Below are 27,861 nucleotides of genomic sequence, written 5' to 3'. Positions count from 1 at the left end.
TCAGCCAAGCGATGATTCCCTACTCAGCAGAGGGAATTTTGAGTTCCACAAGGGTGGCATTCTGTTGCAAAGGGATCTGTTACTAAAAAAAACCTCAGAAATCTGTGTACTTTAGCAGATTAACTATTACCATGATGTACAAACCCAGAGACAAAGAGGAAACTAGACTTCCTCCATTTGGCAAATGCACTTTTATTTCTGAATTAGCTGTAAGAGTTAAAATATTAAACATTCTAACATATGTACCCTGCCACACACATTAATTGGCATACTGGAACCATACTGCAAATAAAGAAAGTCAACATAAGTAATCATCTGCGTATGAGTATAGAGTTCTCAGGAACAAAGTTGTTATTTTTCTGTGTTACAGAAAGGAGGGTTTCCAAATCTTGAAAAGGCAAGACTTGAAGGGGAATTTGATATGCCCAAACTGTCTCTCTTTAGCACAGGTAAGAAAAATCTAAACACAATACAAAAACCAGAATACAAACCAGCAGATACAAGAAAGGAAGAAGACAATGACATTTTTAAGGAGATAGTTCGTTCACACAAATAAATTACTAAGTCTACAACTGTAATCATACTTATTTAAAGCCAAGTTCGTATAGATTTTATGGTCTTGAGAAATTTACTCAAACCAAAGACACATAATTACCAAAAGCAGAATATTACACTTGGTGACTTCCTGCATAGTTTAGTCACACATATAGCCTCACTGAGAACAAAGTACACAACTGCAGACTGTGAATCACACCCAAATTTCCCACCCATGACTATGTGAGGGAGGAATTTTTGACACCAATACAAATACTCAGTAGTAATGTGACTACACATAATTATTTTATCTGGACTACTTGCTAGCTATCTACTTTGCTGGTAGAGAAGATTCTTTATGCTGCATAAATATCACCAAAATTATTCCTCATAATGCTAGCACTCTTGGGTTTTTATATTCAAAAAACCTCACAGCTGAGCAACAGAAATGGACATGAAGAGAACTACAAGAATATGAGTGAGAACATAAGTTAACTATACATTCCCACTTTCCCAGGGAAAATCACTATGTAGGGAGCAAAAATATAATCCTTTTCGCACCCAAACTGGCCTGTGAAGGTGTATTCTAAAGTGTTGCATGTGGGAACAGACATCTGTGTTCTATCTTCATTTGTAATTTTAGTGTCTATTTCCAGGAAAACTGAAAGATAATTTTCAAAATTTGTCCCCCCAAAATAGCAAAAATAGATTGAACGCTCACAGACTGAACTATGCTCACCGGCAGTTCTTCTCAATCATCTGGCAAAAAAAAATTTTACTGTATGTCTATATTTGAGTAATTTAAAATCTTTCTAATCTGAAGAATCTGAAGTCTCTAGTTCAATTTACAGGTCTGATTGCTCACATATCAGTCAATAAAGATGTATTTAATGTGGTTATTGATTTCCTATTAATTTACAGAGCAGCAGGTTTCTGCAGAGGGAAGATTCCATTTTTCCAGTTGTAGTCTTCTTTAAAAAAATGTTCTGCAGAAAAAAAGAAAAAGATAGTGAAAAACATGCTGTTAGCTGTAGTGCAACTTTCAGTCTTTCTGATAAGCACAATTTTGCAACTCGATCTCGAGTAACTTTGATTTGTATTGTAAGTAATAATTGAGAAGACCCACATGCAACAAGAAATCTTACCTTTGTGTTTCTGGAGATCTATGACTGTACTTAGAGTGATTACAGCACAGAGAAGCCATATACAGTAATCTGAGTTTCTGACACAAGGATCATTTCAGAACAAACCCGTTGTATAGTGACAAATTAAGAGATGCAAACTTCAGTGAAAACCAAACACTCATGAATACCTGTTTACAGGCACACTGTTGTAAAACACAAGTGGAAACTTGTTCTTTGGACAAGCCTTCACAAGGAAGTAATTTGTACTTGCTTATATACTTATGAGCTCACAAAGCCACAGCAGTGGTCCACAGATAACGAAAAAAATTAGGTTAATCCTACTTGCTTAGGTAGGGCCTATTTATTTAATAGTCTAGCAGATGATAAACCAATTCTGCAGAGGATCTCTAAGGGACTTTATGCAGTAGAAACTAAATACTTATATTTTAATAGCACAGGCATGGCAAAAGCCCAAAGAACACTCCAGCATGCCGGGAACAAAAGCAAGCATGGCAAGCAATGCACAGGCAAGCACATGCTCAAAAAATAACGCAGCCTCACAATGGCCAGTCATGTTAACCCAGGTGTTGCTATTCACCATGAGGGACACTGCAGTGGCTACAGCTGCAGGAGATACCCTTGTCTGTACACGGGTGCACTGCCTTCAAAAACCTTTCTGTGTGTGTTGGGACTGACTGTTGATGAGGGAATAGTAGGGCTAAACATATAGGATATGAAAACAAAAATAACAGTGATGGTTATTTCCTTGCTTGTTATTCTATGCGCAGGTATTAAACACAATTTTATGTCAAACTACAGCTGGGGCTAGCCAGTAAGAGAATATGGATTTACAGCAACTAATACTCCAATACTCTACATGGAACAAGAGTCCAAATTAACAGTGACTGCAAGTCCTTACTCTGCCATTTTACTTGGTAGTAAGGATATCTTCAAATCCTTTCCTTCAGTCAAGCTAGAAAACACGGGTCTTCCTTTTCAAACTGCGTGTCCAAAGTAAAGCAAGTTGTATTGACTCACTCTGTCTATCCCACTAGAAGCTATGGACTCTTCTGTTTCACATCTGTGCTGGCTATCTTTAAAAAAAGGCTTCTGCGAATGTCACAAATTGCCAAGACACCCAAATCATTTAGCTCTTTTAAAATTTTACACATAAGTTTTCTTAGACAAGGACAGTAAATGCAATCTAATAAAAAACCCCAAAACCAAACAACAGAATTAAACGTCTGGTTGTGATGAAGAATCCTTGTGGGCATTCGTTTCCCTAAATTATGATCTATGGGAACACAGACTGAAGTTAAGTATAATTTCTAAAAAAAACCCAAGCCCCAAATTCTCAAACTTTAAACTGAAAGTATGAGTGCGTAGTCACGTACAACCAATTCTGAGAATCACCATTTTCCAAAGTCTGGGAACCACTGCTGTAATGCATGACAGCTACTTATAACTATCAAATTAGCAACCATGTAAAGCAATAAGTTATGCAGTCCACAAGAAATAAATATTTGAAAAATGTTTGATAAAAAAGCAAACTGGATAGGCTACTGTTACTAGCCTTTTAATCCCCAGAGAAAAAAAGCTTATGCACTCACATTTCATCATCATATTCCTTTGGAGGTGATGCTGCAATGACTAAGTCAATCCAGTCCTGAAAAAGAAATGCACAGGGAAACACATACTGCTTTTAGAGGTGGCTAGTGGACCACTATGTAATATCAGAAAGAGAGTCAGCAGAGTAACCTGTTCCTGAAAAACCACAAGGAGAAGCAGAAGAGGAAGACCATTTAAGATTGAGCTGTTTGATTTCTAGCTTGAAATTAAAGAAAAATCTATTGTTCTTGCAACAAGATTAAAAAAACATATTCTAAGAATTATCCCATATTTGGTCATCTGAGCAATTAATACAGTTCTTGCTGAGAAAAAACTCACTGTAGCTGAAGCACAGTGTTACTTGTACATCGAGAAATCAAAGATAAGCTATTATTAGAAAATTCGAATCAACTTGCAAGTAATTTTCAATATCAAAGAATGATTCTACAGATAAATGTAATATAACCACTCAGAATGTAATGTGTTTAAATACCAATCTTGATATGTGGCTAAATGGCATGGAATTTCACAGTAAATTACATACCTGTTTTTCAGAGATGCTACACACCAGTGTATCATCTGGAGATTTCATCTCACTTTGGTAGTACATGACATACCTGCTGGTTTTGATGCTTGCAACCTTATTTGTGTTGATGTGACAACGTCATAATAGAAGGCTATCTTTCATGAGCATTAGAGGTAAAATGAGGGAGTTATTCCAGGTTACTTACCCCACCCATGTTCCAAGCTTTCGCTAGAGTTGCCTGTGCTTCTGCCAGCTTGCTGTCAATTAATATCTTGCCATTTACAGCTAGTATTTCATCCCCTTTCACTATGCCTCCTGGTGAAAAGACCAATATGAAAAACATACACATAAGCAAAGAAAATTCTGTGTCTTTTCTGCGCCATATTTAGGCAGTAATGAGTATAACAAAAAGTGTTTTCACTAGATGTGAAGGTCTACACCAAAAATTAGAGAAAGTTTGCTACAGGCAAAAGCAAACGGAATTTTTAAGCATGGCAAAGCCAAACTAATCTCTTATTGATAATGACCAGTAAGAAACCAGTTCAATAAGATTTTTCCCCAGCAGCAGTTTGCCTGTTTGGGTAATCCAGCTATACAACTTACAAACTATGACAGACTGTAGGCTGTTACTACTATGCCCCATACCTGGAAGGGTTCAAGGCCAGGCTGGATGGGCTTTTTGAGCAACCTGGTCTAGTGAAAGGTGTCCCTCTCCCTGGCAGAGGGCTTGGAACTAGATGATATTTAGGATCCCTTCTAACCCAGGCCATTCTATGATTCTATAAAAATAGCTCAATTAATTAAATTACTGAAGGAATGAAGTGGCATTTGTCAAGTGTCTGCAAGTTTGTTAATCCTTTCCAAGTGTATGTGTAATGTTTAGTCCTTTGAACTGGTTTTGATTTGCTAAGCTGGAATGAAGCACAATCAGCTAACTGAGACTGGATTTGAAGTGGAAAAAACAAAGATGACCAGGGAACAGCCTTATATGAGACACCCTAAAAAGGGATATGAAGGGACAAAGCCAAACAGAGTACTTAGGAGATCAAGTGGCTGAGATGTTTTCACAAGTAAGTGACTCGAACTTAGGTTCAGGCTGGGACAAGGTCAGCAGTGCAAGGGGATATTGTCCTGTCTGTCTACCTGATCATCACAAGAGTTCTCAGGGAAAGGATGAGAGATACTTCCAACCAGGAGTAAAGCCTAGATGCACTGGTGCACATGTTCTTGAGCCTTCCAGAGAGCTAAACTGTTAGCCAGAAGACTCTGGCCTTTAGTGAGGTTTTGGGACTAAAGCCGGTTGTTTTACAAGACAAATTACCAATGAAAGTAGCATTAAGAACAAAACTAAACAGTATAGAGTAGCCATGGTCAGGTAATTACTTTGCACATGAAAGTACTGCATATGTCATTGCTTGGAAATGGTGAAATAATGGAGACCATATTCCTTGCTTAACAGAATATACCAGAGAATCAGGTGTTGGTTTTTATAAATTTTACATAATTATTAATTTGTGTGGCGCTCTTGAAACCATGAACTTGTCTCTGGGGTGCCCTTTGGGCTGACACAGAACTTGGCTCCTTGGACAATCTCAGTGTGCCTTTCAATACTAGGCATAGCTTTGAAAGCAGCCAGCAGCTCTCAGACAGTGTAAGGAGCCACTTTGCTGCAGCATTCAAATTCCCCATTGTTACTCACCGTGTTTGTCTGCAGCACCATCTTCATATATGGCAGACACAACTATCTTTCCAACTGGAGAATCAATTCCTCCCTCAACTGCAAGGTCTAATGATCCTTCCTATGAAAAAACAGTTTTAGTTCAGGCTGTCAAATTTTGCCATTAACAGGAGCTTAATCTTTCCTTCTTCCCAGTAAATGATACTGTACATCAAACACTTACATGAACCCTTTAAATATCAATCAAACAATACAGTATTTACCTTTTTAATTCGTAATAGCCGTACATCTTTTCCCATAATCTGTTCTGGGGTGAACTATGAAAAGATACAATGGTGAGTCATTTCCACTTTGGAAACACCAAACAATTATGTATATGTATATATGTAATTTCTGGCAGAAAAGTGACCTTTTCCTCCTCTAAAATAGTGTTACAGGAAGCTCAGAACACAAGATCATCTTTTCGTATGTTGAACACTCCTTTTCAACATGACTAGAACAGACAAATACACAAGGCCCAGCAAACCAACAAGCAAGAATCTTATCCTCTCCCAGCCCTCAAAATCGAGGATTTGTTTTTTTCCAGTGTATTTCATATTATACAGTGAAGCATATTTAAATTCTCTCCTTACCATTGAATATGGATCAAAATCTTCCACGTACTTCTGGAAGCCCTGAGAATAAAACAATATTTAATTGTAAAAACATCTGACTCATGCACACACTTAACACACAAACTCCATTTATTTATTAGTGAGAGAACATATAATTCTGTAAGCTATGAAAGAAGACAGTAAATGGAGAAAAGCACAGAAAGACAGCAAAGAGTCCATCCTGACAGTCAGAAGACATTTCAAAACCTTACGACAGATTAACAGTTGGAGCTGGTCATACTACGGAGCAGTTCTGAGGAAGAGTTTACCACTCTGTCAGCTCCACAGTTCCTCTCTACACCTAACAAACAGAAACAAATCTTGAAAGCATCATGGGCAGGTATGTTCTGTCACAGTCTTCTGAACAACATTTCTTAGGATTATCACCATGTTGGATGCTAACAGGTAGAAATTACAGGCTCCAATTTTGCTGTCAGCAACACTACTCCATGTTGTCCGGGTTTTAGGACTCTTTTTCAGACCCTTTCTCTCCCCCTTGCCATGGAGTTTCAGGGATTTGGCTCCATACCACAAGAAAATGTAGGACATCCACCACTTTTTGTTTTCATATGGTTCTATGGATGATTTAAGGTTTGTCAGGGAGTGTCTGAAATGCAGAAGATAATACTGCAGTTAGGCAGAGAAAGATTTAAGTTTTGAGAGGACGCACAAAACCTAGTGCTTAACCCTTGTCAGACCAAGACTGCAGGGAAAAGCAGGAGTTATCTCTTCTGCAAGGATGGGATTACCTGCATCAGCAATCAGGAATCAATGGTATTTGAGTGGTGGTTTTTTGAGGAGGTCTAGTAGCTACTGGGTGATACTGTATGGACAGGGCTGGACATTTATAAAAACTCTGCACCTATCCTGTATGTTAAAGTAAGAACTTCAGAATTTAACAGAAATCTTTACTGAGGCACCCAGATGCTGTATCACTCTTATGGCCTCAAGCTGCAATAACCTGGGGGCAGGGCAACAACACAGAACCCCACAACCCTTCCTTGACATAGCAGGCAAGCCAATATCTGACACAGACGAGCGGTTCGGTGTGTGATCAAGCTTCATATTTTCATTATTGTCCTCTCTTCTACTGGATCCATTTGATGACAGTCTATTCCACTTTCAGACTCAGCTAAGCCTTTTTCAACTTGTAAATGAAATGCACAGCTTAAGGTTCCTCTGGTATGTTTAAGTACTGGCTGTTAAATGGCAAAGCTGCAGCAGAAAACACTAATGCCTCATGTGCTATACTCTATCAGCTCTCTCAGTTGCCTCATTTTGATGTGACTGACAATGACCCTCTGGGATCTGACCTCATCCTTACCAGCACTGCCTCTCACAAAGTCAAGGAGCGCTACTACACAGGTCTGCATCACAGAACTTCAAATGTACAAAAGTGCTGCCACTTTGTCTCACCACACTTAAACAGACAACACAACAGAAGTGGTGATGAGTGTTGTGTGGACTGACAGTCATTCCACACAGGCACACCGAATCATACAGTGTGGACTCTGGTTTTCCTCAGGCTGCCTCTCTAACTCTGCACAACTGCAGAGCTTTTGCTTACTGCCACATGTATTTTTTTTTTTCCACAGGGAAATATGTATTAAAATAATCTTTTGGGAATAGGAACATGAAAGATGTTATTTAGCATTTAAATTATGGATTGCATTACATCTGTTAACTGCTAACTTTGAGGAACTAAAAACAAATGGGAATTTCATCACAGACATCAGCAAGGGTAGAATCTCATCCTGGGGGGAAAACCCCAACCATTCATTCATTTAGAAAGTGTATTAATATTATGAACAGTTAAACTAAAATTGTAAGAGAAACATTTTACAATGATAGCTACCTAAAAAACTAATACTTTGAATAACTAAATTTGTATTGCCCTTTGGAATCATGGCTGAAGTAGACATCTATAGTTTTGTAGCAAGCAACTTAGAGAAAAGAACTCCAATCTCAGCCAAGTCACTAAGTCATTATGTAATCTAAAGGAGGTCAGTGAACTCTTTGTCCCAGGTCGGCCTCATGAAAAGCAGATGTTGCCCTTGAAAAAAGTTTTCCTGGGAAAACAATTTTTAATAAGGGAAAAAAACCCAAAAGCCAATCAAACACACAAAACCGCACAACAAAAAAACCTGCAAGCAAAGTCATAGAAACATAGAATATCCTGAGTTGGAAGGGGATCACAAGGGTCATCAAGTCCAACTCCTGGTCCCGCACAGGACAACTCCAAAAGTCACACCATGTGCCTGAGAGCATTGTCCAAACACATATTGAACCCAAGAGTCTTGGTGCCATGACCATTTCCCTGGGGAACATGTTCCAGTGCCCAGCCACCTTCTGAGTGAAGAGCCTTTTCCTAATATGAAATCTAAACCACCCTGACACAGTTTCGTGCTGTCCCTTTGGGTTCATATCACTGTGTATCAGAGATATGGTCTGGATCCAATAATATACAAATACAGGTAAGATAAAATGAAGACATTCACTGAACTGTAATAAATCTTCCCTGAAATGTGCATCACAAATTCAGGGAGCAGAGAGCAGACTCAACATCCAAGCACAGAATAATGAACTAAGAAATACCGGGTGAAGTCGGAGCCCTAAGCCTACCCTCCCACTCCAGGACATATCAGGTGAAAGAGTTAAGATCATTCTAATTCCTTCCTGACTTACGATAAAATTTACAGGACTGAACATAAGTTGAATCCAGAACACTAAAATGCTTGATTGCATTGAAAAAACTCTCTGTCTGGACTTGCAGATGAAAGGTAAAGTTATTATTTAAAAGAAAAATCAACTCCAAAAATGCAAAACACAAGGACCTAAACCAATGGTACTGCTCACTGGTTTCCAGCATCAGTAGTCAAGAGAAATTGAGACGAAATAAACAAAAGAACTGAAATTCATAACTGGATATAATAAAATTTTACAAAAAACACATTTGTTGAGAACACAACTGTTATATATTCAGAACACACTGACATTTAATGGAAACTGAATAATCTCAAAGTTGGATTTTTCTCAGTCAAATCCAGTTTTCCCTTCTCGATCTAGATTGAAACTGATCAAAAGAAGAAAAAAGTCATTATTAATCTTAATTGTTTACCACTCAAAAGCTCATGCTGTGAGCTCACTACTGTGTACCAACTTCTTCATATAACACTGCAATGCATCTAACTTAGCTTGCACTTACAAAGGTGGTCTGCATAGAAACCGGCACACTTTATAGCAGCAGAGAAGTTAAACATGAAGTCCACTTCTTCAAGCAACCGTCTATTAAACCACCAGTCAAACAAAGAGGAAGAGATGAAAACTTCATCACTATGACAGAGGAAAGCAACAAAAGTAATAATACAGTGAGAAGATCCTACACAATACAGGAAGGTTGAATGAATAAGTGCTTTCCACCACCAGTTCTTCTCATTTCCTACCAATAACTATGTTGTGATAATAGCTCTGTTTGTTAAACTAATAAAATATTTTTTTACCAAAAGCATTGCAACTGGCCACTAAGAGAAACATGGAAACCTTAGGAATATCAAAAACAAAAGCCAGTATAATATCAGTTATGAGTGCTCAACTATCTTACAGGTTGCATTTAACCATATAAGTAGTTACAGATGGTTCAAGAGAAAGGAATTACTATCCTCTCATTCCTCATCTGCCTAGACTAGAAGGAGCCACAGGCACACACAAAGCTTACAAAGACTAGCAGTTCTCATGCACTAGGGCTGTCTTGCATCTTCTGTTTTAGAAACTGAGCAAAAGGATTAGAAAAGAAAGCTTTAAATCTATGATCAGTCAAAACAAGAAGTACCACACAAAACATGGAAAATGTTATTTTACTTGTTTTTTGTTAGATCTAAATGATGAATTGTAAACCACCATCCTTTTAAACATCTCTTGTGGCTGCAAAAGAAAGAAAATTGCCAAACCAGATATTAACTTCTTGCTGTAAGTAAGTATCACCTACTCATAAATTATCTCACTATTTATTTTGCTCTTCTAGGGACTGAACCACATTTGCATTTGTTAGTGATTGTTCCCTGTATCATTTCAAAATGAGAGAACACAGACAATGAAACAGTACTGCATACATAGTAGAAAGAACTCTAGAGAAACTACATAAATAATGCACATTTCCATACCACAAGAGTTCTTAAAAATATTTTCCATGACTCCTTTTACACCTCATTTCTACAAAACAGTGCTTGGATCCCTTATCCGTGATTCATGAAAAAATAATTGGAAAAAAACCCAACCCAAAATACAGACAAACTGCTAGGCAAGTAATTTCCAAAATACTGAAAAGCCATGATAAATACATGTTAATGCATTTAAGATTTGCTCTGCTACCATGGATTTCCTATACTGAAAAAATGAATTCCATTATTAAATTCCTTATGATTCTGATAAGCTGAAAGAAGAGATATGTGTATTTGGGCTCATCCTGAAAGAAAGGATTAGTACAGGTTTATTCTACTTAAGGAAAAACTCCTTCAGAATTTAATGAACTTATTTCTATTTTCTTGCTTCAATTAGAATATCTATGAGTCGTTTCACTATATCAATTAATAACTGATGGATTTTATTTTATTGTGTTTGGTTTCAAGGATTTTAATCCCACATTCATTCTGTTTTTCTTTCAATTCCACTACTCTAACAAAATGGTACACTGCAGTTTGGAGGCACTTAAAATAAAGAATTTCTTATTAGGTTCTAAATATTTTCAAAAAGGAAGTGGGCTAAACCACCAAATAATTATACAAAACACTCCTCACACCTCTCCAGCCTCCATTCAAAATCCTGCAGCAAATTAGGTAACATATTTAAGTGTTCTGAAACAAGAACAGCTTTCTACAGACTAAACTATGGCATTTATACTTCAAACTCAATTTGCTTTTAAAAAAATTACTATATATCAGTTTCACTACTGATTCTATCAGTGTCCTGTAGTCACACCATTACTTGGAAAAATATATCGCAGAGTTAATGAAAACTGTGGTTTGCATTCGATCAGTACAAAGATTGAGCTTTTGTCTTGAAGGATTTGTAGGCAAGTTTGGAAAGATTTTCTCTTTAGACCCCCTCTAAAAAAAAATAATTCATTTTCAACACAGATTGTTTTGGTATAGGTATAGTGAATAATAACTGGAATTTCCAATCCTCACACATCTTGCCACTCAGTATCTAAGCACCTGTGTTGCCTGCAGTCCTGCAAAATCAGGCTTCAAATCTTGCAAATTAGAGGAAAGCTTAAATATTACTTTTTTTCCTTTCAAAAATGCTGCATGGTGGTAGCAGCAGGTGCATCGAAGCCTTCTAACTCACACAACAGGATGTTTGTTATAGATGGGAGGGCAGAGACTGATGTTCATGTTGGTTTTGCTTCTCTGAAAACCCCACCACTAAATCACAACAATTCTCTCCTATTCTCTGAGTCAAAATTTAATTAGCTCTGCCATGAGTGTATTCCAATTCACTTTAGTACAACAGAGAAAAACAGCTCACACTGATTTTGACCTAGAGCAGCCCTCAGCATTCAAGGCCATGTGCAAGGTTTAATCACCTCTAATAATTTCCCTATTTATGAGAACAACTTCATTTTCATCAACTGTTAAAAGATCTGGGAATTCTGATCTAAATTTAGTTTATAAGATGACTTAAGTCACAACATTTGGCCCCCCTGCCTTCTAGATAACAGGAATATTTTACCCATTCTTCCATGTCTATTTTATTCTAAAGTGAATGCTTTTTCATCCTCTTTACTAGTAACTTTCTTGAGTGCAGGCCAACTTGATTAGCTGCTCAAATCAGGATGAGTTTCTAGAATTTGGTACTCAGGACAGTTAAACTCAGGTAAAAACAAAGTAGAAGAAATTATATGCATTACATCTTAATATGACATAACAGCTGCAGTTCCATAAGCTGTGTGAAATCTAGCAAGACAAGAAACACGGTAGCAAATGATATTTGTATTTGGTGATACTTTCCTTTGCTAAGAGAAGCTGAACTGGTCCTGTATCTGCACCATGAAACTAAATAAGGACACCTCCCCCACTCCCAACCAACCAAAATCCACTCCTTCTGCATGAAATCTAATTATAATTCTTGTAAATTTGTGGAAACAGGCAGGTACTGTCTTGTTTGTTTTGTCATACACCAGCGTTGTCTTTTTTTAACTAATAGAAGTAGCTTCCTTCTTTGGTATTTGTGCAAATTTTACTTCACAGACAACTGTGACTTCATTGCAGTGAGATACTCTTCACTGCAGTAAGTCACAAATGTAAATAAGAGGTATCAAATCTACAAAACCAATTTATAGACTGCTCTTTCTCTCAAAGTCCTATTAGAATATTACTCCCACTGAAATTTGGATCTTCCAACAGATATAAGGCAGTTTGGGAATGAAGATGATTGGCATCTGAAAGATTTTAGCAGACTTGTGATTTGGAAAATGTGCACACATGCATAACAAATCATAAGGCATTTCCCTGTAGAAGTGGATCTTATTGCCAGTTTCTTAAACTAATTGTAAGCAGTCATTAACAAAAGAATAATTAAAAAAGTGCCCTTCAGAATTGGTACCATGACTGTTTGGTCACATATAAGGGTATTATCAATTCTGCAAACTAGTTCACATATGCACACTTTTTCAAGAGCTAGATTATATTAACTGCAGATTATGACTTGACTCTGTTCATTCCTCCCCTGAGGAATTTCATACTGCTTAGAAATGCTGAATTACTGAACACAAACAAAATGAGAGCTTCAACTGAAGGAAACATTACACTGGAGGGATCTGAATTTATTTTTAGCTCATATACCTGCCTTCTCTTAAGCAACTTATAAAAACTGCTTTCATTTATCATTCAATCCATTTATAATATAGAAGTTTCAAGATGGCTATGGCTGTGGGAAAACAAGTTACTATATATCACTTAAATTTGTTTAAAGTGTAACTGGCAAAATAAAGGAACAAGAGTATCTAAATTATTAAAGCAATAAATGACAAAAAAATCCATTGTGCTTTGATGAAACATCTAGGAATATTGTGCACATTATTTATTGTCAGAAATAGCAGAAGCTTCTAATTAAATAAATGAAATGCAAATATGATGTTTTCCCATCACTTACTGTTTCGCTCATATAAATGTATATATACAGGCATGTCCACACACATGCATGTAACAGACACAGAATTCGTTATGCAAACAGCATAAGTCATGATGAACATCAAGAATAAATACTACTAATTGGTCCACCATGTATTTTAGGTAAATTTTAAGGGGCTGTCAGTTGGGAGTTATCACCTGTCAGAGCAGTATTTATCTTTTTTTTGTTCCGTAAGCCTTGGCTCGCCCTCCCTCATATACTACAATTCCCAGAAGATGAAACATGGTTGGTTCTAAAATGTTTAACCTCTGAATTTTTTTTTTCATTTACACTTGAAACAGAAAAGGAAATGAAAGAAGAAAAAGAATCTGATTGTGAGTCAACTTTGCAGTAACACTGCGTGACCAGTATAATGGAGTCTGATATAACAACACACTTTTTTATCTGGAAATGAAAAGATATATATGGATTTTATATATATATATATATATATATATATATATATATATATATGTATATTATGATAAATGACATAATGAGGTATAGACCTACATTTCAATTGTGTTCATGACTATTTACAGAGGAAGAATACAGTTTAATTAAGTTTTATTATTTCATTTCTGACAAATGGATTCAGAACTTATAAAAAAACAAAACCAAGCATGTGAATAAATGAAAAATAAGACATAAAAATTCTAAGGCTATACACTGCCCTGGAATTATACAACCTTGTACAAAATAGTCACTGAAAGTGGCTTTTAGATAATGGGAAAAATACAGAAAAATACTCTCTTGTACTTACCATTACTGATCACTTGAAAATACATGAATTTTAGTTAGCAGGAAATGAGACAAACATTGACTCTTTGAGGACGTGTCAAAAACAACCCCCCAAAGTACTGGAGCACTCAGAAGAAAAATATCAAAGGGCTTACCAGGGCCTCTGATTTGATTGTTGGCCTGACCATAAAGTTTGGGTCAGGATGCAGCATAACTGGTTTAGAGACTATTGGTACCCCTGGGTGACGTTGGGTAGGTGGACTTGGAGCAAGTTGCTATGGAGTTAATTTAAGAAAATTACAATTCACAACATAATTTGTGCAAATCCATCATTTTATCAAGACACCTCAATTCAAACAGCTTATCATAATGAATTTAGCAACACTAACACAAGAAAAAGATTACAGAATTATTTTAACTAAGGCTTACAAAGTCAACAAACCAGAATACAATTTCTCTTGTATCCAAACAGTAGTTTTGCCCCTAAATTCTGGCTTCACCAGCAAGAGTATGGAAAAATCTCAGCCCTGCTCTTGGTATTTTTCCTATAAAGACAACAAACTGAGTGAGAAGCTACAGGAAAAAAAAAACCTGCTGAAGTTCAGTGCAAGAACACAGTGAACCCAAAATAAGATTTTAACTAATCCACGGCTAAATAGATTTTTTAAAATACAAATCTCCAGGGCTGCAGCAAATGGCTTTCCATAAAGAATTTTAAGTTAACTTATCTTGATTTAATGGCAAGGGTTAGTTACACTAATTACCTGCCCCTGACTCCAGGAAGTACAGATACCAGAGGCATCTGAGACCCAATCATTCCGCACGTACTACCCAATCCTACACTTCTCACTCAGCCAAGACTCCCACTGACGTCAAGCAGAGTTTTATTCAAGAAAAGAGTTCAAAACTGAGCCCTGTGGGTTCAGTTTCTGACTTAACCCCAGCAACTCTTAACACACTTTTCTCAATGTTTCTCATAGGAAATGTGATGTGTTCCAGATATCACTCATATAGTACAAGCTGTATCCTCTGAAATTATTTACTTGCTTCCAGCAAACTGGTTAACCACTTTTTTTTTTTTTAAGGGAGGAATTTTTTTTTGTGGTGGTTTTTTTCCCCTGTATCCTTTTCAAAATAATTTAAAAAAAAAGTTTGGAACCAGATATTTGAAAGTCCCTGTGGATATCCCTTAACTAATGTTGTTAAACACTGCAAAATATATTGTGTTGTTAAGCTTTCTGATCTTAGAAGAATCAAAATTGACAGGTTCACAGATACCAATTTGTTAAAGCTGCACTGGAACTGGATGATTTCTCCCCGAGCCACATAATTTAGCAACAGATTTTTCTAGAGTGCAGAATGGGGAAACCTGACATCTGGCCATCCTGACTCAAAACCAGTGCAAAGAGCTATCAAACAAATGTTGCTCCCTCTGAGATGAAACTTGCTTCTTAGGACACATCATATTTAAAATATAGATTCGTACTAGATTCTTTTGCCTTGACAGAGGAACAAAGTACATGCTCCATGACATACAGACATTTAGAACATGCAAACATGGACTGTATATTGCTCAGCTGTTGAAACATGAAATCCTTGGACCATTAGGAGTCACTTCCACTACTTGGTATTGGATAGCTTCCAACACAGCAATGGAGTCACACACGTAATTCCATGTGCTGAATTTTAAATAAATTAGCCATGCAGAGAGAAACCCCTTGACACTTGCTTGACATTAGCATTACATGGGAAGTTCATAAAACCACAGTCATTATTAACAGCACGTGACATACCAGTGGATTGCTTGACACAGAAGATACTTTGCCGACGTGGGAGGTGTTTCTTACAACCTAAACAATAACAGACTTAATATTGGGTTCATATAAAGTGTAAAGCTAATAATAATTTTGAGAAACAGACCATTTATACCCGATATGTTAATAGTCAGTTGTCAAGAAAGTATTTGACAGGATTTTATTCCTTTTGTCAGGTATTTGTTCGAGTTGAATTGGAAATTAAATGATTTGGGGAAAAAACCAAAAATGTACCAACACAGAGATTTACCAGTTTGTATAATATTAGGAAAGTGAACTTATGGGACAACTACAGCTGTCTTACTTTTTGGCTTTAGCAGGCACAAACACAAGATCTTTAATCCATGAAGTCACACAAATGCACTGCTTCTGCTTATCTGTGATTTTAAAAAGTGGCTTTGTAAAAACTACCAAGGATAAATTGTCAGGCTTCTAATTTTTCTTCCATTTCTGAAGCCAAATCGGGAATACTGAGTTATCTACTTAAAAACAAAGCAGCTTTGGCTCAGTATTAATATTTTACTAAGAGCCTAGATATTTCCTCATATACAGTAATTATATTCAGGGAAAACTGACATTAATTTTGAAGGCAGGTTATTGGTTGTTACCTAATCTATTTTTCTTAATTATTAATTTCTTTTTTCTAACATATCTCACAGGGAAAAACTGCCAGAAGCACATATTGGAATATATTGGTTTGGGGTCAGATCCAGTATGGCAGTTCTTATGTTGCTTCTTCTGTCTGAATATTTTCTTTTAGCTTTAGAAGAGTGTATTTCTCCTCTCAATGTATTATTTTGTACATCTGTTTCCTTTCACATAATTTTTATTTTGCAAATAACTTGGGAAACTTGTTATCCATAAGAACATTTGATATTTCTGTTTCAGTGGATCTAGCATCTTGGCACTTCAAACATATAAAACCACTCAGATTGAGCACTATCAGAGATCCACTTAAGTTTACAAGAGATTCATGGTTTACATAAAAAATAATCTATTGGTTTCCTCCAAGTAGTGATTAACTCGCATATCCTTCCCCACCCCAACCAGAATCATGCAAACATTATTTAGTAAACATGCAAAAACCCCCAAACCAGTCAGTCAATCCATGCAAAAACTCTGTAGCAAAGAAGTGACTGTATGGGATCCTCTTCTGCTCTTTGAAATAAATAAGAATCTTTTGCCACAAAAACAAGTATATGAATCTAACTAGAGCTTATCAAAGGGAATCATGATGAGATCTGGCACAAGATTTCATATATTTGATCCTCTTTTGAACTCAGATTGTAATAAAGAGAAAGTAATAGGATTTCTCAAAGAAATCCCTAACTCCTGTGTGTTCAACAAGTCAAACCAGATTACCAGCTCTTGCTTCTTTATTTTACTGGTAATTGATACTGTTTTGACCTTTTAGAAGTTTGATTTTCTGATTTTAAGCCAATTTTCCTTGTCCACTCTTCTCACCAAACAAAGCAATTTGATGACATTTTTAAAACACTTTCATAAGTAATTTTCACTGCATAGATATTTTTCTCAAATTTAACAATGAATTAAATCCACTGCCTGCCACTGTTTTTTGTTTGTTTGTTTTTCAAATCTTTAAACATTCAAGACCAAATTGTCTTTTTTTAACCTACATATTCCGCCTAAGACATCTGCACGTGATAGGGTTACAGTGTATGGAGGCAGGAGAGCAAAGTCCTCTTGACTTAAATTTAAAAAATGTTAAAATAAAGCTACCTCTGGACTGCATTCACTACTAAAAAACTATGAAACCATCTCATTCTCTCTTGCAGCATTGCATATGGCAGATTGGTAGATCTAGTGGACAAAGTGGATGATGGATCAGGGGCGGGAGGCACGCAGGGGAATGGTAAGGGCACATGCATCCAAACAGATCATGAGGTCACCTGGGAAGCTGGTGTTACCGACAGGGCTGGACCTCTGGAAAGTGGGACGTTTGAGGGAGGAAGTGGATGAGGTGGTGGTGCTGGAGTGACTGTGGGTGGCGGTGGAGGTGGTGGGGCGCGTTGTTTCGGCTTGTCAACTTCATCTAAGTTTATATCATCAAGATCTGTGGTGTGAAGCTGCAGGCCACCGGCAAAACGCCGCATTGATGTGGCAGAAGGCGAAGCAGAAGGACGTCCACTTGCCAGCTATGTGCAACAGAAGAGAAACCTGCCTCAGCAGTTCTGCCTGCAACAGCTCTGAAGAAATTAGTGACCAGTCCTAGAACACCACTCAGTCTAACTGCTCCTGCACAGGAAGCTCTTGGCTTCTCCCACACAGAATATACACAAACGTTTTCTCTGAAAGTCTTTTTAAAAAGCACTCTTTGGGATTCTAGTTTGAACAGAAGAAAATGACAGTAGCCTTGGCTGCTTCGGTAGGGGGGACAACAAAAGAAACCCCACAAAACCCCAATAATATGAAGTCTTCAGAAGGTAAAATCACAGGACAAATCACAACTCTTCTCTCTCTAACTCTCATGAAGTGAAAGTAAAAATTACTGCTTGCAATGGTTATTATCTGAAAAGAAAGTAATCAAACACAGGCCCTGAAATTCTATGTCATTAAAAAAGGGAAAGGGGTTAATGTCATGTAAACATAACCACACATTAATACAAGAAAGGAAATTACGCTTAAGCAGCTATCAAAACAAAATTTTAGTGTGCTATGAAATTCAGATCCTCAAGGGGGTTGAGATCTTATAATTTATAATATCTTATAAATATTTTATCTCTTATAATATATGGATAATTATTCCATACCAGATCTATTGTGGGGCTAACAAACTCCAGAGTTTGAACATAATAAGCAGCTAACCCCAAAAAATAAGGTTGTGTGTGTATGGAGGAGGATTCTATGTATGTTTTTAGAGTTGCTAAGATTTCTTTTATCAGTTATCAAACTGAAGTATTTAAGAAAATTCAGTCCATACTTCTTCATTTTGCTACTGTGTAGTCTCAGCTGAGAAAATATTACATAGATGAACTGTCTGACAGACACATTCTTCTTAGTCTAATACAACACCACTTCTCTCAAGTGGGTAATGCTATTAACATTTTTTGGATCTCCTTATCTAACATAACCCCTGGTACTGAAAAATAGGTATTCCTTTGGCAGAGGTCAAGAGATCTTGACTGCTCTCGCACCAAAGAAGCAGTTCATGCCTGTAGTACCTAAATATTGTTCAGATGCATTTATCCCTCGGAAGCACTCAGGTTTTGTATTTTATGTGAGTTTAACTGCTTAGTTTTGAAGAAAAATTGTAATAGAGCCTTTATACATAATGTAATAGAAGAATTGATGGAACAAATACAATACAGAATGCTTGTCTTAAATCTGGGTAGAGCTCTGAAAATACAACAGTGTTTGTAATCCGTAATGTTCCTTCTTACTTTACAAGGTAAGGGGGACAAAGTTCTAGCAGAACACATGCAACCAAGTTTACGTACTAAGAGAACATTCAGTATAATCATTCCAGTGTCCTAAAGGCCTGCACTGAAAAGCCACATGGATCTGAGCCTAAGGCCATGAAGAACACAAGATCAGCTGCTTTTTTCAGAGCTGCTCTGCATTGACCTGAAGGAAATTCATGCGAGAGTGTTCCCCAAGGGTCCCTTTTGTGGTTACGATTTCTTGGGGATCCCACAGGAGTTCAGCAGATTGCAGTGTTCCTGTTGAAACCAGATGTACTTGGAAAACAGCCAGGGCAGCAGGATGGTGGGAAAGCCTCTCTCCACATATAGAACTATCAGGCTCTAAGGCACAATCACTATCTGCAACTCCCCTAATTTAAGGGGACTATTTAAAGCACAAACCCAAACCCTAGTCTTTGGGAGTTTCTCATCTTTTTGTCATTTTCTTAACCTGTACCTTCATGTCACGTAAAACAAGGAAGCATACAAAGAGCTCATCATCAATGATGTTCTTATTTTCATAACATATTAATAAATATAGCTGGGTATTCTAGTCTCAGTTTTGTTATCAGTAGCATGTCCCACCTAGCCCAAACAGCTCATGAGTCAATAAAACTTAATTTTGTGGTGATATTATACTTAAAGACAAAATAAAACCAGTTCATTAAAATAATGTTTGAATCTTCATAAAATATAGAAACAGAAAGTGGTATAGATGGTAGTTCATCCCTTACTGACTTTTTTCCCCCCTCTTAGAATGAAGGCTGAGGGGGAAAGATAAAGACAGATTTTTTGCTGGTAAAAACCTGTTGCTTTTAGAATACAGCTAGTGAGTTATTTAGAGATCATGCAGTATATGGAAAAGCCAGAATTTTACCTCAGGAGACTCATTCTCCACAGAGGAAATCTGTTCTAACCGTGTTTGACAAAGTCTTTCCACCCAGTGCTGCACCTTTTCCGATTCTTCCAGGTCCTCTCTTTCTGTCTCAGATACCTTAACCATAACAGTGGTGCGTGAGAAAAGGTTATAGGTATGGTCACAATACAAACATGTTTCACAAGCATGAAATGCCATTTAAACTAGTTTTAAAAACAATAATGCTTTTGAGGATGATTCCCTATTTTGCTGTGTTTCATTAAATTCATCACTACACGTGGACACTCATTAACTGCAGAGCTATCCTTGTTTGGGCAATACCTGACTAGAAACAAGCAAATGTGGGAATAGAGTTTTGCAGTGAAACTAAAACTTCATTGCCTTTGACATAATTAAGCAAGTGCTAAGATAATTTCACTAAAGATCCAGCTCATTTTTTTCAATATAATTTTGCACTTGATAGATCACAACATACCTCTTGCACAAGACGATTTATTTTCAGTTGTTTTTCTTTCTCCAGCATTCCTTCTTTCTCTTTGGCGAGTTTTTGCTCAAACTCCATTTCCTTTTTATTCTTCTTCTGTTCACAAAAGCTATCACTTTTTGACTTCTTTCGTTCTTTCCCTTTCTGAGAAGTTTTTTTACAAAAATCATTTACTAAAACCACCACAAACTTCACGCTTGGTACATGAGTGCCGGCCTTGAAAATTTAATTACAGTCGATGCAAGCATGGGGATGGTCTTTTAAAAGAAAATCTACAGTCCATTTACCTAGCAACTTGCAGGAAATTGAACTTTTTTTGGAGGGCCTCTGCCAATTAACATAAGTTGGATGAGATCAGACAACTCAACTTTTTTTCTCCTCTGCAAGTTACAACTTTAGGGCACACAGGTCAACCACAAAACTTTGAATAAATCAAACAGTTTTGGTTGGGTCTTGATTTGCAATCTCTGTTTTGGCACTTTGATATATATATATATATATATATATGTAAATGACTAATTGTTTTCAGGTGACAGATGCTCATGTATAGGTAGATAGTCTATGCATAAAACAGGTTCATGCATATGTCCTCAAACCAGCACTGCATCCCTTAATAAAACTGAAACAAAGAATTATAAAGGAAAGGCTTAGATCAGTTCAGAAACTGAATTGCTTCCAAGGAAGAATACTGCATCACAAAGACCATGTAGCTCCTACAAGCACTGGATAAAATCTACCCAGATGAGTTAACTAATATAGCACAAAGCAACTCTGAAATTCTAGATGTAGGGTGCAACCAAAGGGAAAAGGTGCTTAGTCTTTCTGAAGCCTCTGTTCCTGTCGATATTATTCACTAAAAAATTAGAAAATACATTTAGTACCATCTACTAAATGTAACATCAGGCAGATCAACCTGCTAGGTACCAATGTTTGAAAAATTACTGAACTCAAAGGCACACTAAGCAGTACACAGGCCAAAGTCTTCCAGAAGATGAACATATATCAGACAATCTTAGCTGTCTTCTCTGCATTCAGATACAGCAGGATGATTCATCCTTTCCACCAATTTTCCCCATGGATTCAGTTTACTTCCTATTACAGATATTTTTAGTACAGAGTGAAATTTTGGTTTTAAAACAAAACAAAAAAAAATCACTAGCAATTTGGAGTAGGATGAAAATTCATCACTGCCAGATTTAAAAATATTTCTAAAAGCAAAAGATTAAAAATACATCTTCTGAAGTTTCTAGTGCACACTGTGTCAGAGTTCAACAGTAATTGTGTAAGATCTTCATTACTATATGAAAAGGAATTTTGTACATTCTGTAAACTATATTTGCAGCAACAATACTCTGTTTGTGCTAAGAGACTGAGTTTTCATAACATGCATCTAGAATTTTCAGATAGAAATCCTGACTGCACTGGCTTTCACACAGGTTACAGATCCATGGTGATTTACAGTTGCTAGCAAAACAAAATGGCATTGGAGTGTACCATCTTTTCCTATTCTTTATTAAGGAGAACAAGCATATCCTGGCAGCATAGAAGGTTAAAGTTATAGTCCTGAATGGTGACACAAGTACTTCATTTGTCAGAAACAATCTTGACCTCCTCAGAAACCTTGAGTTCTCAGAAGACAGGCACAAGAAATCTTCATTTCAATTCTAGCACAGTTAATTACAAAAAAAAACCACACCAAAGCACACAGCATCATAGCAAACCCCCATAACATGGCGAAGACACACTGAAAGAAATAAAGAGAATAAAGCAACAGCGAGAACAAATTTGAAACTCTGATAAAGTGAAATTGCAATACTTCAGCAGCATCTCTAGAGACAGAAAAATTTTCTATCACCTTAAAGACTGCTGCAGTTTTTTTGCTCACTCTGTGAGATGCCCATGCCTAACACCCTTTTGCCTTCAGCACTTCTCCTACTGGGAAATTTGCAAAGGTGTAACTGGGAACTGAGTATTTAATTCCCACTTAATTTTTTTCTCTGTACTGTTTGGGGTTTTAATATACATGATTTCGAGGACTTCTGGAGAACACAAAGACATGCACTGCCTACCTGTAGTGAACACCTGCAAAGTATTGACATAGAATTCCCTCTGCAGCTGGTAGAACTCAAAAGTCCAAAGCACTCAAAAGGACAAACTCCTAGACACGTGCAATTCAAATGCATCTTAATTTGTGCACATGTTAAAAGAAGAAGCATTTGACTATACAGAATGCTCAGTAATAACAGAGAAGAAGAAAAATGGGGAATTCAAATTCAAACACACAGCAAACACATTTACATATCACACTTTGTACCTTACGGATGGTGGGAAATTTTCCTTCATATCGATAAAACCACCCAAAAGCTAAAAAAGGTAAAGAAGTCGTTTTTTTGAAGAAAAGCCAAGGACTTGTTCATATGCAGATCAATCCGTGCTGACACATGTAACATTAAAATTTATTTGAAGGCGAAACACCAAAGGATTGCTATTACATGACAAGTTCTTAGTCAATTTGTTGTTAAATTGTGCCAGTACATTTAGTTATGTTTCCCTTATTTTAATGATACACACTTTATGTTAAACAAAGCAAATGCAACAAGTAAACTTCATACAGAACCACACAGGCAATGCACTGCTAAGATTTCCATGGTCACAGTCCTACTTTACAGTAGTTTTAATAAACCCTCTTAAAATGAAACAGATATTCAAACTCCTTCAAGCCTGTGGCAGGACACTGGTGTTTGAGGAGACAAGAAAAACTCCATTTCCTAGGACAAAATATTTCAAGCCAAGTGCATAAATAATACAAAACATACTGCTAATTAAAAACATACAAAACAATCTCTTACCATAATTTTATATATGAAACACTGATAACACACAGAGCTTGCAATATAATCCATGTTTCTGTAGGACTGTTAGATTTAATATCAAGGTATCTTTAGAAAGCAATGACAGCAGCAGCATCAAAACCTTTAATCTTTTACCAAAGGAATTTTACCCTAGGAAAACCAAATGGTCAGTTCTGTGTCAAGACTGACTGTCAGGAGGAAGTGAGACACAGGAAGAATTTGAATCAGGATAGGATGTTAAGGCTGAGTGGCAAACCTGTTTGTCCTGCTTCATGATCACTTCATCCATGTCATCTGTTTCAAGCTGGTCATGTGCAACTCCCTCTAAATCTACTAGAGAAACAAAGGAGGAAAGGAGTGAGGAGACAGAAGTGACAGTCTAACTGGAAGTTCCCATGAAATGAAAAAGAGATCAGCAATGTGTGATTAGAAGTTTCCATGAAATAAGAAAATAGTAGCTAGTAACAAGATATTTTTCTGCATAATTGAGAAGAGGAAAAAAAGTAAGTTCCTGCTTGAATCAAATCAATTTCCAACCTCCTCCAACTCTGAAGAGCAGTTAAAATCTGCATGTGGATCATTAGTCTGCTCTGTGATGAAGGTGGGTGCAGAGGTAGGCGGTTTTTCCTGTAACCAAACCATCAGCAGTTCTGGGATATGTACCTTCAAAAAGAAGTATTGGCCTTCTACTGCACTGTCACTGGGGCGAATGCTACACAGAGAAAATATTGTACTGAAGAGTCAGAAAACTAAATGGGTAGGAGATGGTTGCAGAAGAAACAACTCCCTATCTCAGTTTCTCTTTCATGAAAAGTTAAGTGACTTCGCTGAAGTCATACACAAAATAATATAATCACATTAGGAATAGGCCCAGTTCTCCTGTAAACTATGCAACGAGCACTTTGCAGTTGTTTTTTTTTTTACAATACAATTTTAGCACGCTCTCCACATACTCTTTGTACATTCCCATGTAACTTCTTAACTGTCAACTATGCTCTGCCTTAAATTCCTAAGACAAGTAAGTCAGACACAATTCAGGGCGATTCTTCATGGAAAACTGCAATGTACAAACAGAACCTCCTCCGTCTCTTGACTAATTCTGAAGCAGAGTGCCCAGTGATATCAAATCCATTTTCAGGTTCACATGCTGGAGGAAAGGGATGCCATCCAGAGGGACTTGGACAGGCTTGAGAAGTGGGCCTGTGTGAACCTCATGAAGTTCAATAAGGCCAAGTGCAAGGTCCTGCATGTGGGTTGAGGCAATGCAAGCACAAATACAGATTGGGAGGAGAAAGGACTGAGAGCATCCCTGAGAAGAACTCGGGGGTGCTGGTGGATGAGAAGCTCAATATGACCTGGCCAAGTGAGCTCGCAACCCAGGAAACCAATCCTATCCTGGGCTGCATCCAAAGCAGCGTGGCCAGCAGGTTGAGGGAAGTGATTCTCCCCCTCTACTCCACTCTTGTGAGACCCCACCTGGAGTGCTGCATCCAACTTTGTCGTCCCCAACATAAGAAGGATGTGAACCTGCTGGAGCAGGTCCAGAGCAGAGGCCACAAAGATGATCAGAGGATTGAAGCACATTTATGAGGAAAGGTTGAGAGAGCTGGGCTTGCTCAGCCTGGAGAAGGGAAGGTTCTGGGTAGACCTTAGAGCAGCCTTCTAGTACCTAAAAGGGGTTACCAGAAAGCTGAAAAAGGACTTTTTAAAAGGGCATGTAGTGGCAGGACAAGGGGGAATAGTTTTAAACTAGAAGAGGATAGGTTTAGATTAGATATTAAGAAGAAATTTTTTTACTGTGAGGGTGGTAAGACACTGAAACAGGTTGCCCAGAGAAATTGTGGATACCCATCCCTGGAATGAATGTTCAAGGTCAGGTTGGACTGGTCTCTGAGCAACCTGGTGTAGTGGAAGGTGCCCCCATCCATGACAGGGGGGTTGGAACTAGATCCCTTCTAACCCAAATTGTGAAAAGGTTGACAAGCAAAACATTGAACAGAAAAAACATGGAAAACAATGCACCAAAACCCCAAGCTAAAGAGGTTTATACTTCAAGACGATTTCCTCATAAGCTTTTTTTTTTTTAATTTTTGCCTTATGCTGCTGATGGTTAACAACCATGACTATTAGAGTGGATGTAAATTTTGCAAGATAGGTACCTGTTAAATAAGAGTTAAATTAATTTACTGTGTGTTTCCAGCCTTCTGAAAATAACCAAGTCACAGAATCCCAGAATATTCTGAGTTGGAAGGAACCCACAAGGATCACCAAGTCCAGCTCTTAAGTGAATGGCCTGTACAGAGATTGAACCCACAACCTTGGTGTTATTAGCACCAACCAACTTGGCTTGGACACAAACTGGTGATATATTCCATACAGTTCAGTGATATGTCTGAAACAAATACAAGGAGGTAAGCTGAAATCAATTACTTACTTTTGTGTTTGGAACGTGGGACAGAATGCACTTCTGCAGTTACAGTTTTTAAAGACTTGGGTGGTTCTTTAGGACCCCAGTCTTCTTCCCACTCCTTTTTAAATTTCTCCTCCTCTGCTGTTATCCTAGAGGAAAAAAATGCAGCTAGGAATTCCAAGTATCAAAACAACAGAATCAATATATACAGTACAATTATTTGTGTTTAGTATGCTTAGTTTTTCTTTTAATATAAAGCATAATAAATTCTTCCTTCTCCCAAAGTAAATTCCTTTCATCATTCTTTTTCATTTACTAAGTTACTAAGATAATTTGCAAAATACAGTGTAACTGAGTAAAATATTCTTATTTTATATTGAGACTTTTAAGGCCAATTATATAAACACCTGCACAGATACTAAGCCCAGAGTGATACACTACAGTACTGACTGTCCCCTTGACTGAAGTAAAAAACATCTCTCAGCTAGTAATTTTTCATTTTTAGAACTGGAAGTATCTATTAGAAAAACAGTCAGTTTTAACTATAACACTGGATGACAGAACATCTATCACATGCCTAAATCAGACATTACAATGGTGAATTATACCTAAAAAGTACGTATCTTCCTTCTATATCTTAGATCCATTTTGATGATTGCTTCCCAAACACATAGTTCTATGTTGCACTAAAAAGTGACTCTTCCCAAAAAGAACTAAATACTGTTGAAACACAAACCACATTAAGTTCAGGATTCTAGAAAAAAAAAATGAAAAAAAAGAAATAAAAAAAGAGAACAGAGGGGAATGGAGGGGTAGAGAGAGAGGGCAGAGAGGGAGTGTCACACTTCAGGACAAAGGAGTTTGCAGAACAAGTAAATTACCTAGAAGGCACCTAGAATGGCACCGTGATCCAAAAAAAAAAACATTTCAAAGGAAAATTCAGCAAATACCAAGTAGGTCACAACAGAAGTGTCGTATAACCTAACAGCTTGTAGCTTCATATATGGGGCCTTAAGTGATCCAAGATCTATTTTTGACTATAGCTGGTCTTGAACTGGTAAGCTGATACATGGTGCCAAAATTTACCAGGTCTTAGATATATATGATGCTACTTATACTTGGATTTCTAAATTAGCTAAATAAATTGAAAAAAATATTCACGTGTGGTCAAAGAAGTCTTAAATCTGTAGCTGAGCTCAGTATTTAAATTTAGAGGCATAGTCAATAGCAGGGAACAATGGACAGAATGTTTTCCATAAAAAATGGGGTTACATTGAAGGACATGGGGTTAGGGACTTCTGCCATTGAAGCACATTTGAAAATTTTTCCAAAAATGCATGCAAGATATCAAAAAACAGCACAGTAGTGACTTTATACAAGGAATTACTGCAGAAAGGATTTCTAAAAGATACCAAGCGGTGATCCTCACAAACCATTAGTGCAGGAAAGCATTGTGTTCTAGTGTAACTGCCTGCCACAACTGCTTATTAAATCTAAGCTTTAGATTTCATCTAAGTTCCTCTACTACCATTCTGCCTCCTCCTCACCAAGGAGATTGACACTGACTTAACATTTTGGTTTGTAATATGGAAAACTTTTACAGTGCCTGAGCAGCACCTGAAAGTTATACAAGGAAGTATAAAGCCACGCTACACCTTACAATGAGAAGGCCTCAAGGCATGAAAGCCCCCCCATAGTGAGTAAAGATGCACTTAGTTCAGAAGAGCACTGCAGATATGCAACATTCATTATAACAGACAGGCAATCCGGATTTGGAGAACAGAGCCATTTGTCATCTGTGATGGTCTGCTTTTATAGCAGCTTTTGGCTTTTGCAGGGATTTCTATTATAGACCATAATAAAGAACAGGATTATCAGTTCCCCAGGAATTAGAAAAGGGAAAGGCATAAGAATTCATCCATGTGCTGCAGCAGAGCCCAAGGCCAGACTGTCAGAAAATTTTTCTCTTGT

At 37.2% G+C, this 27,861-nt stretch overlaps 1 protein-coding gene across 4 annotated transcripts in view; it reads right to left on the bottom strand.

Moving 5' to 3' along the window:
- Positions 1–172: 172 nt before the first annotated feature.
- The window catches only part of USH1C (USH1 protein network component harmonin), a 48,384-nt gene continuing 20,695 nt past the window's right edge, over positions 173–27,861 (bottom strand). Inside the window, exons 14-27 of one of the 4 annotated variants that reach the window (XM_051803971.1) lie at positions 25,915–26,039; positions 22,943–22,992; positions 20,620–20,772; positions 20,145–20,261; positions 17,756–18,001; positions 15,825–15,881; positions 14,187–14,306; positions 9,982–10,044; positions 6,103–6,144; positions 5,734–5,787; positions 5,492–5,591; positions 3,998–4,107; positions 3,269–3,324; positions 1,527–2,376 (exon numbers count right to left, since the gene is read on the bottom strand). In XM_051803971.1, the coding sequence (XP_051659931.1) occupies positions 2,277–2,376; positions 3,269–3,324; positions 3,998–4,107; positions 5,492–5,591; positions 5,734–5,787; positions 6,103–6,144; positions 9,982–10,044; positions 14,187–14,306; positions 15,825–15,881; positions 17,756–18,001; positions 20,145–20,261; positions 20,620–20,772; positions 22,943–22,992; positions 25,915–26,039 (1,393 nt within the window). In that variant the 3' untranslated portion in view covers positions 1,527–2,276. The other 3 variants (XM_051803970.1, XM_051803969.1, XM_051803972.1) reach the window with 3 other exon arrangements.

The sequence above is a fragment of the Manacus candei genome, unplaced genomic scaffold (assembly GCF_025592945.1).
Source record: "Manacus candei isolate 608988 ecotype Guabito, Panama unplaced genomic scaffold, ASM2559294v1 h1tg000060l, whole genome shotgun sequence".
NCBI classification, from domain to species: Eukaryota; Metazoa; Chordata; class Aves; order Passeriformes; family Pipridae; genus Manacus; species Manacus candei.
Note: the sequence above shows the minus strand (reverse complement) of the source record. Positions and strands in the feature narration are given on the sequence as shown.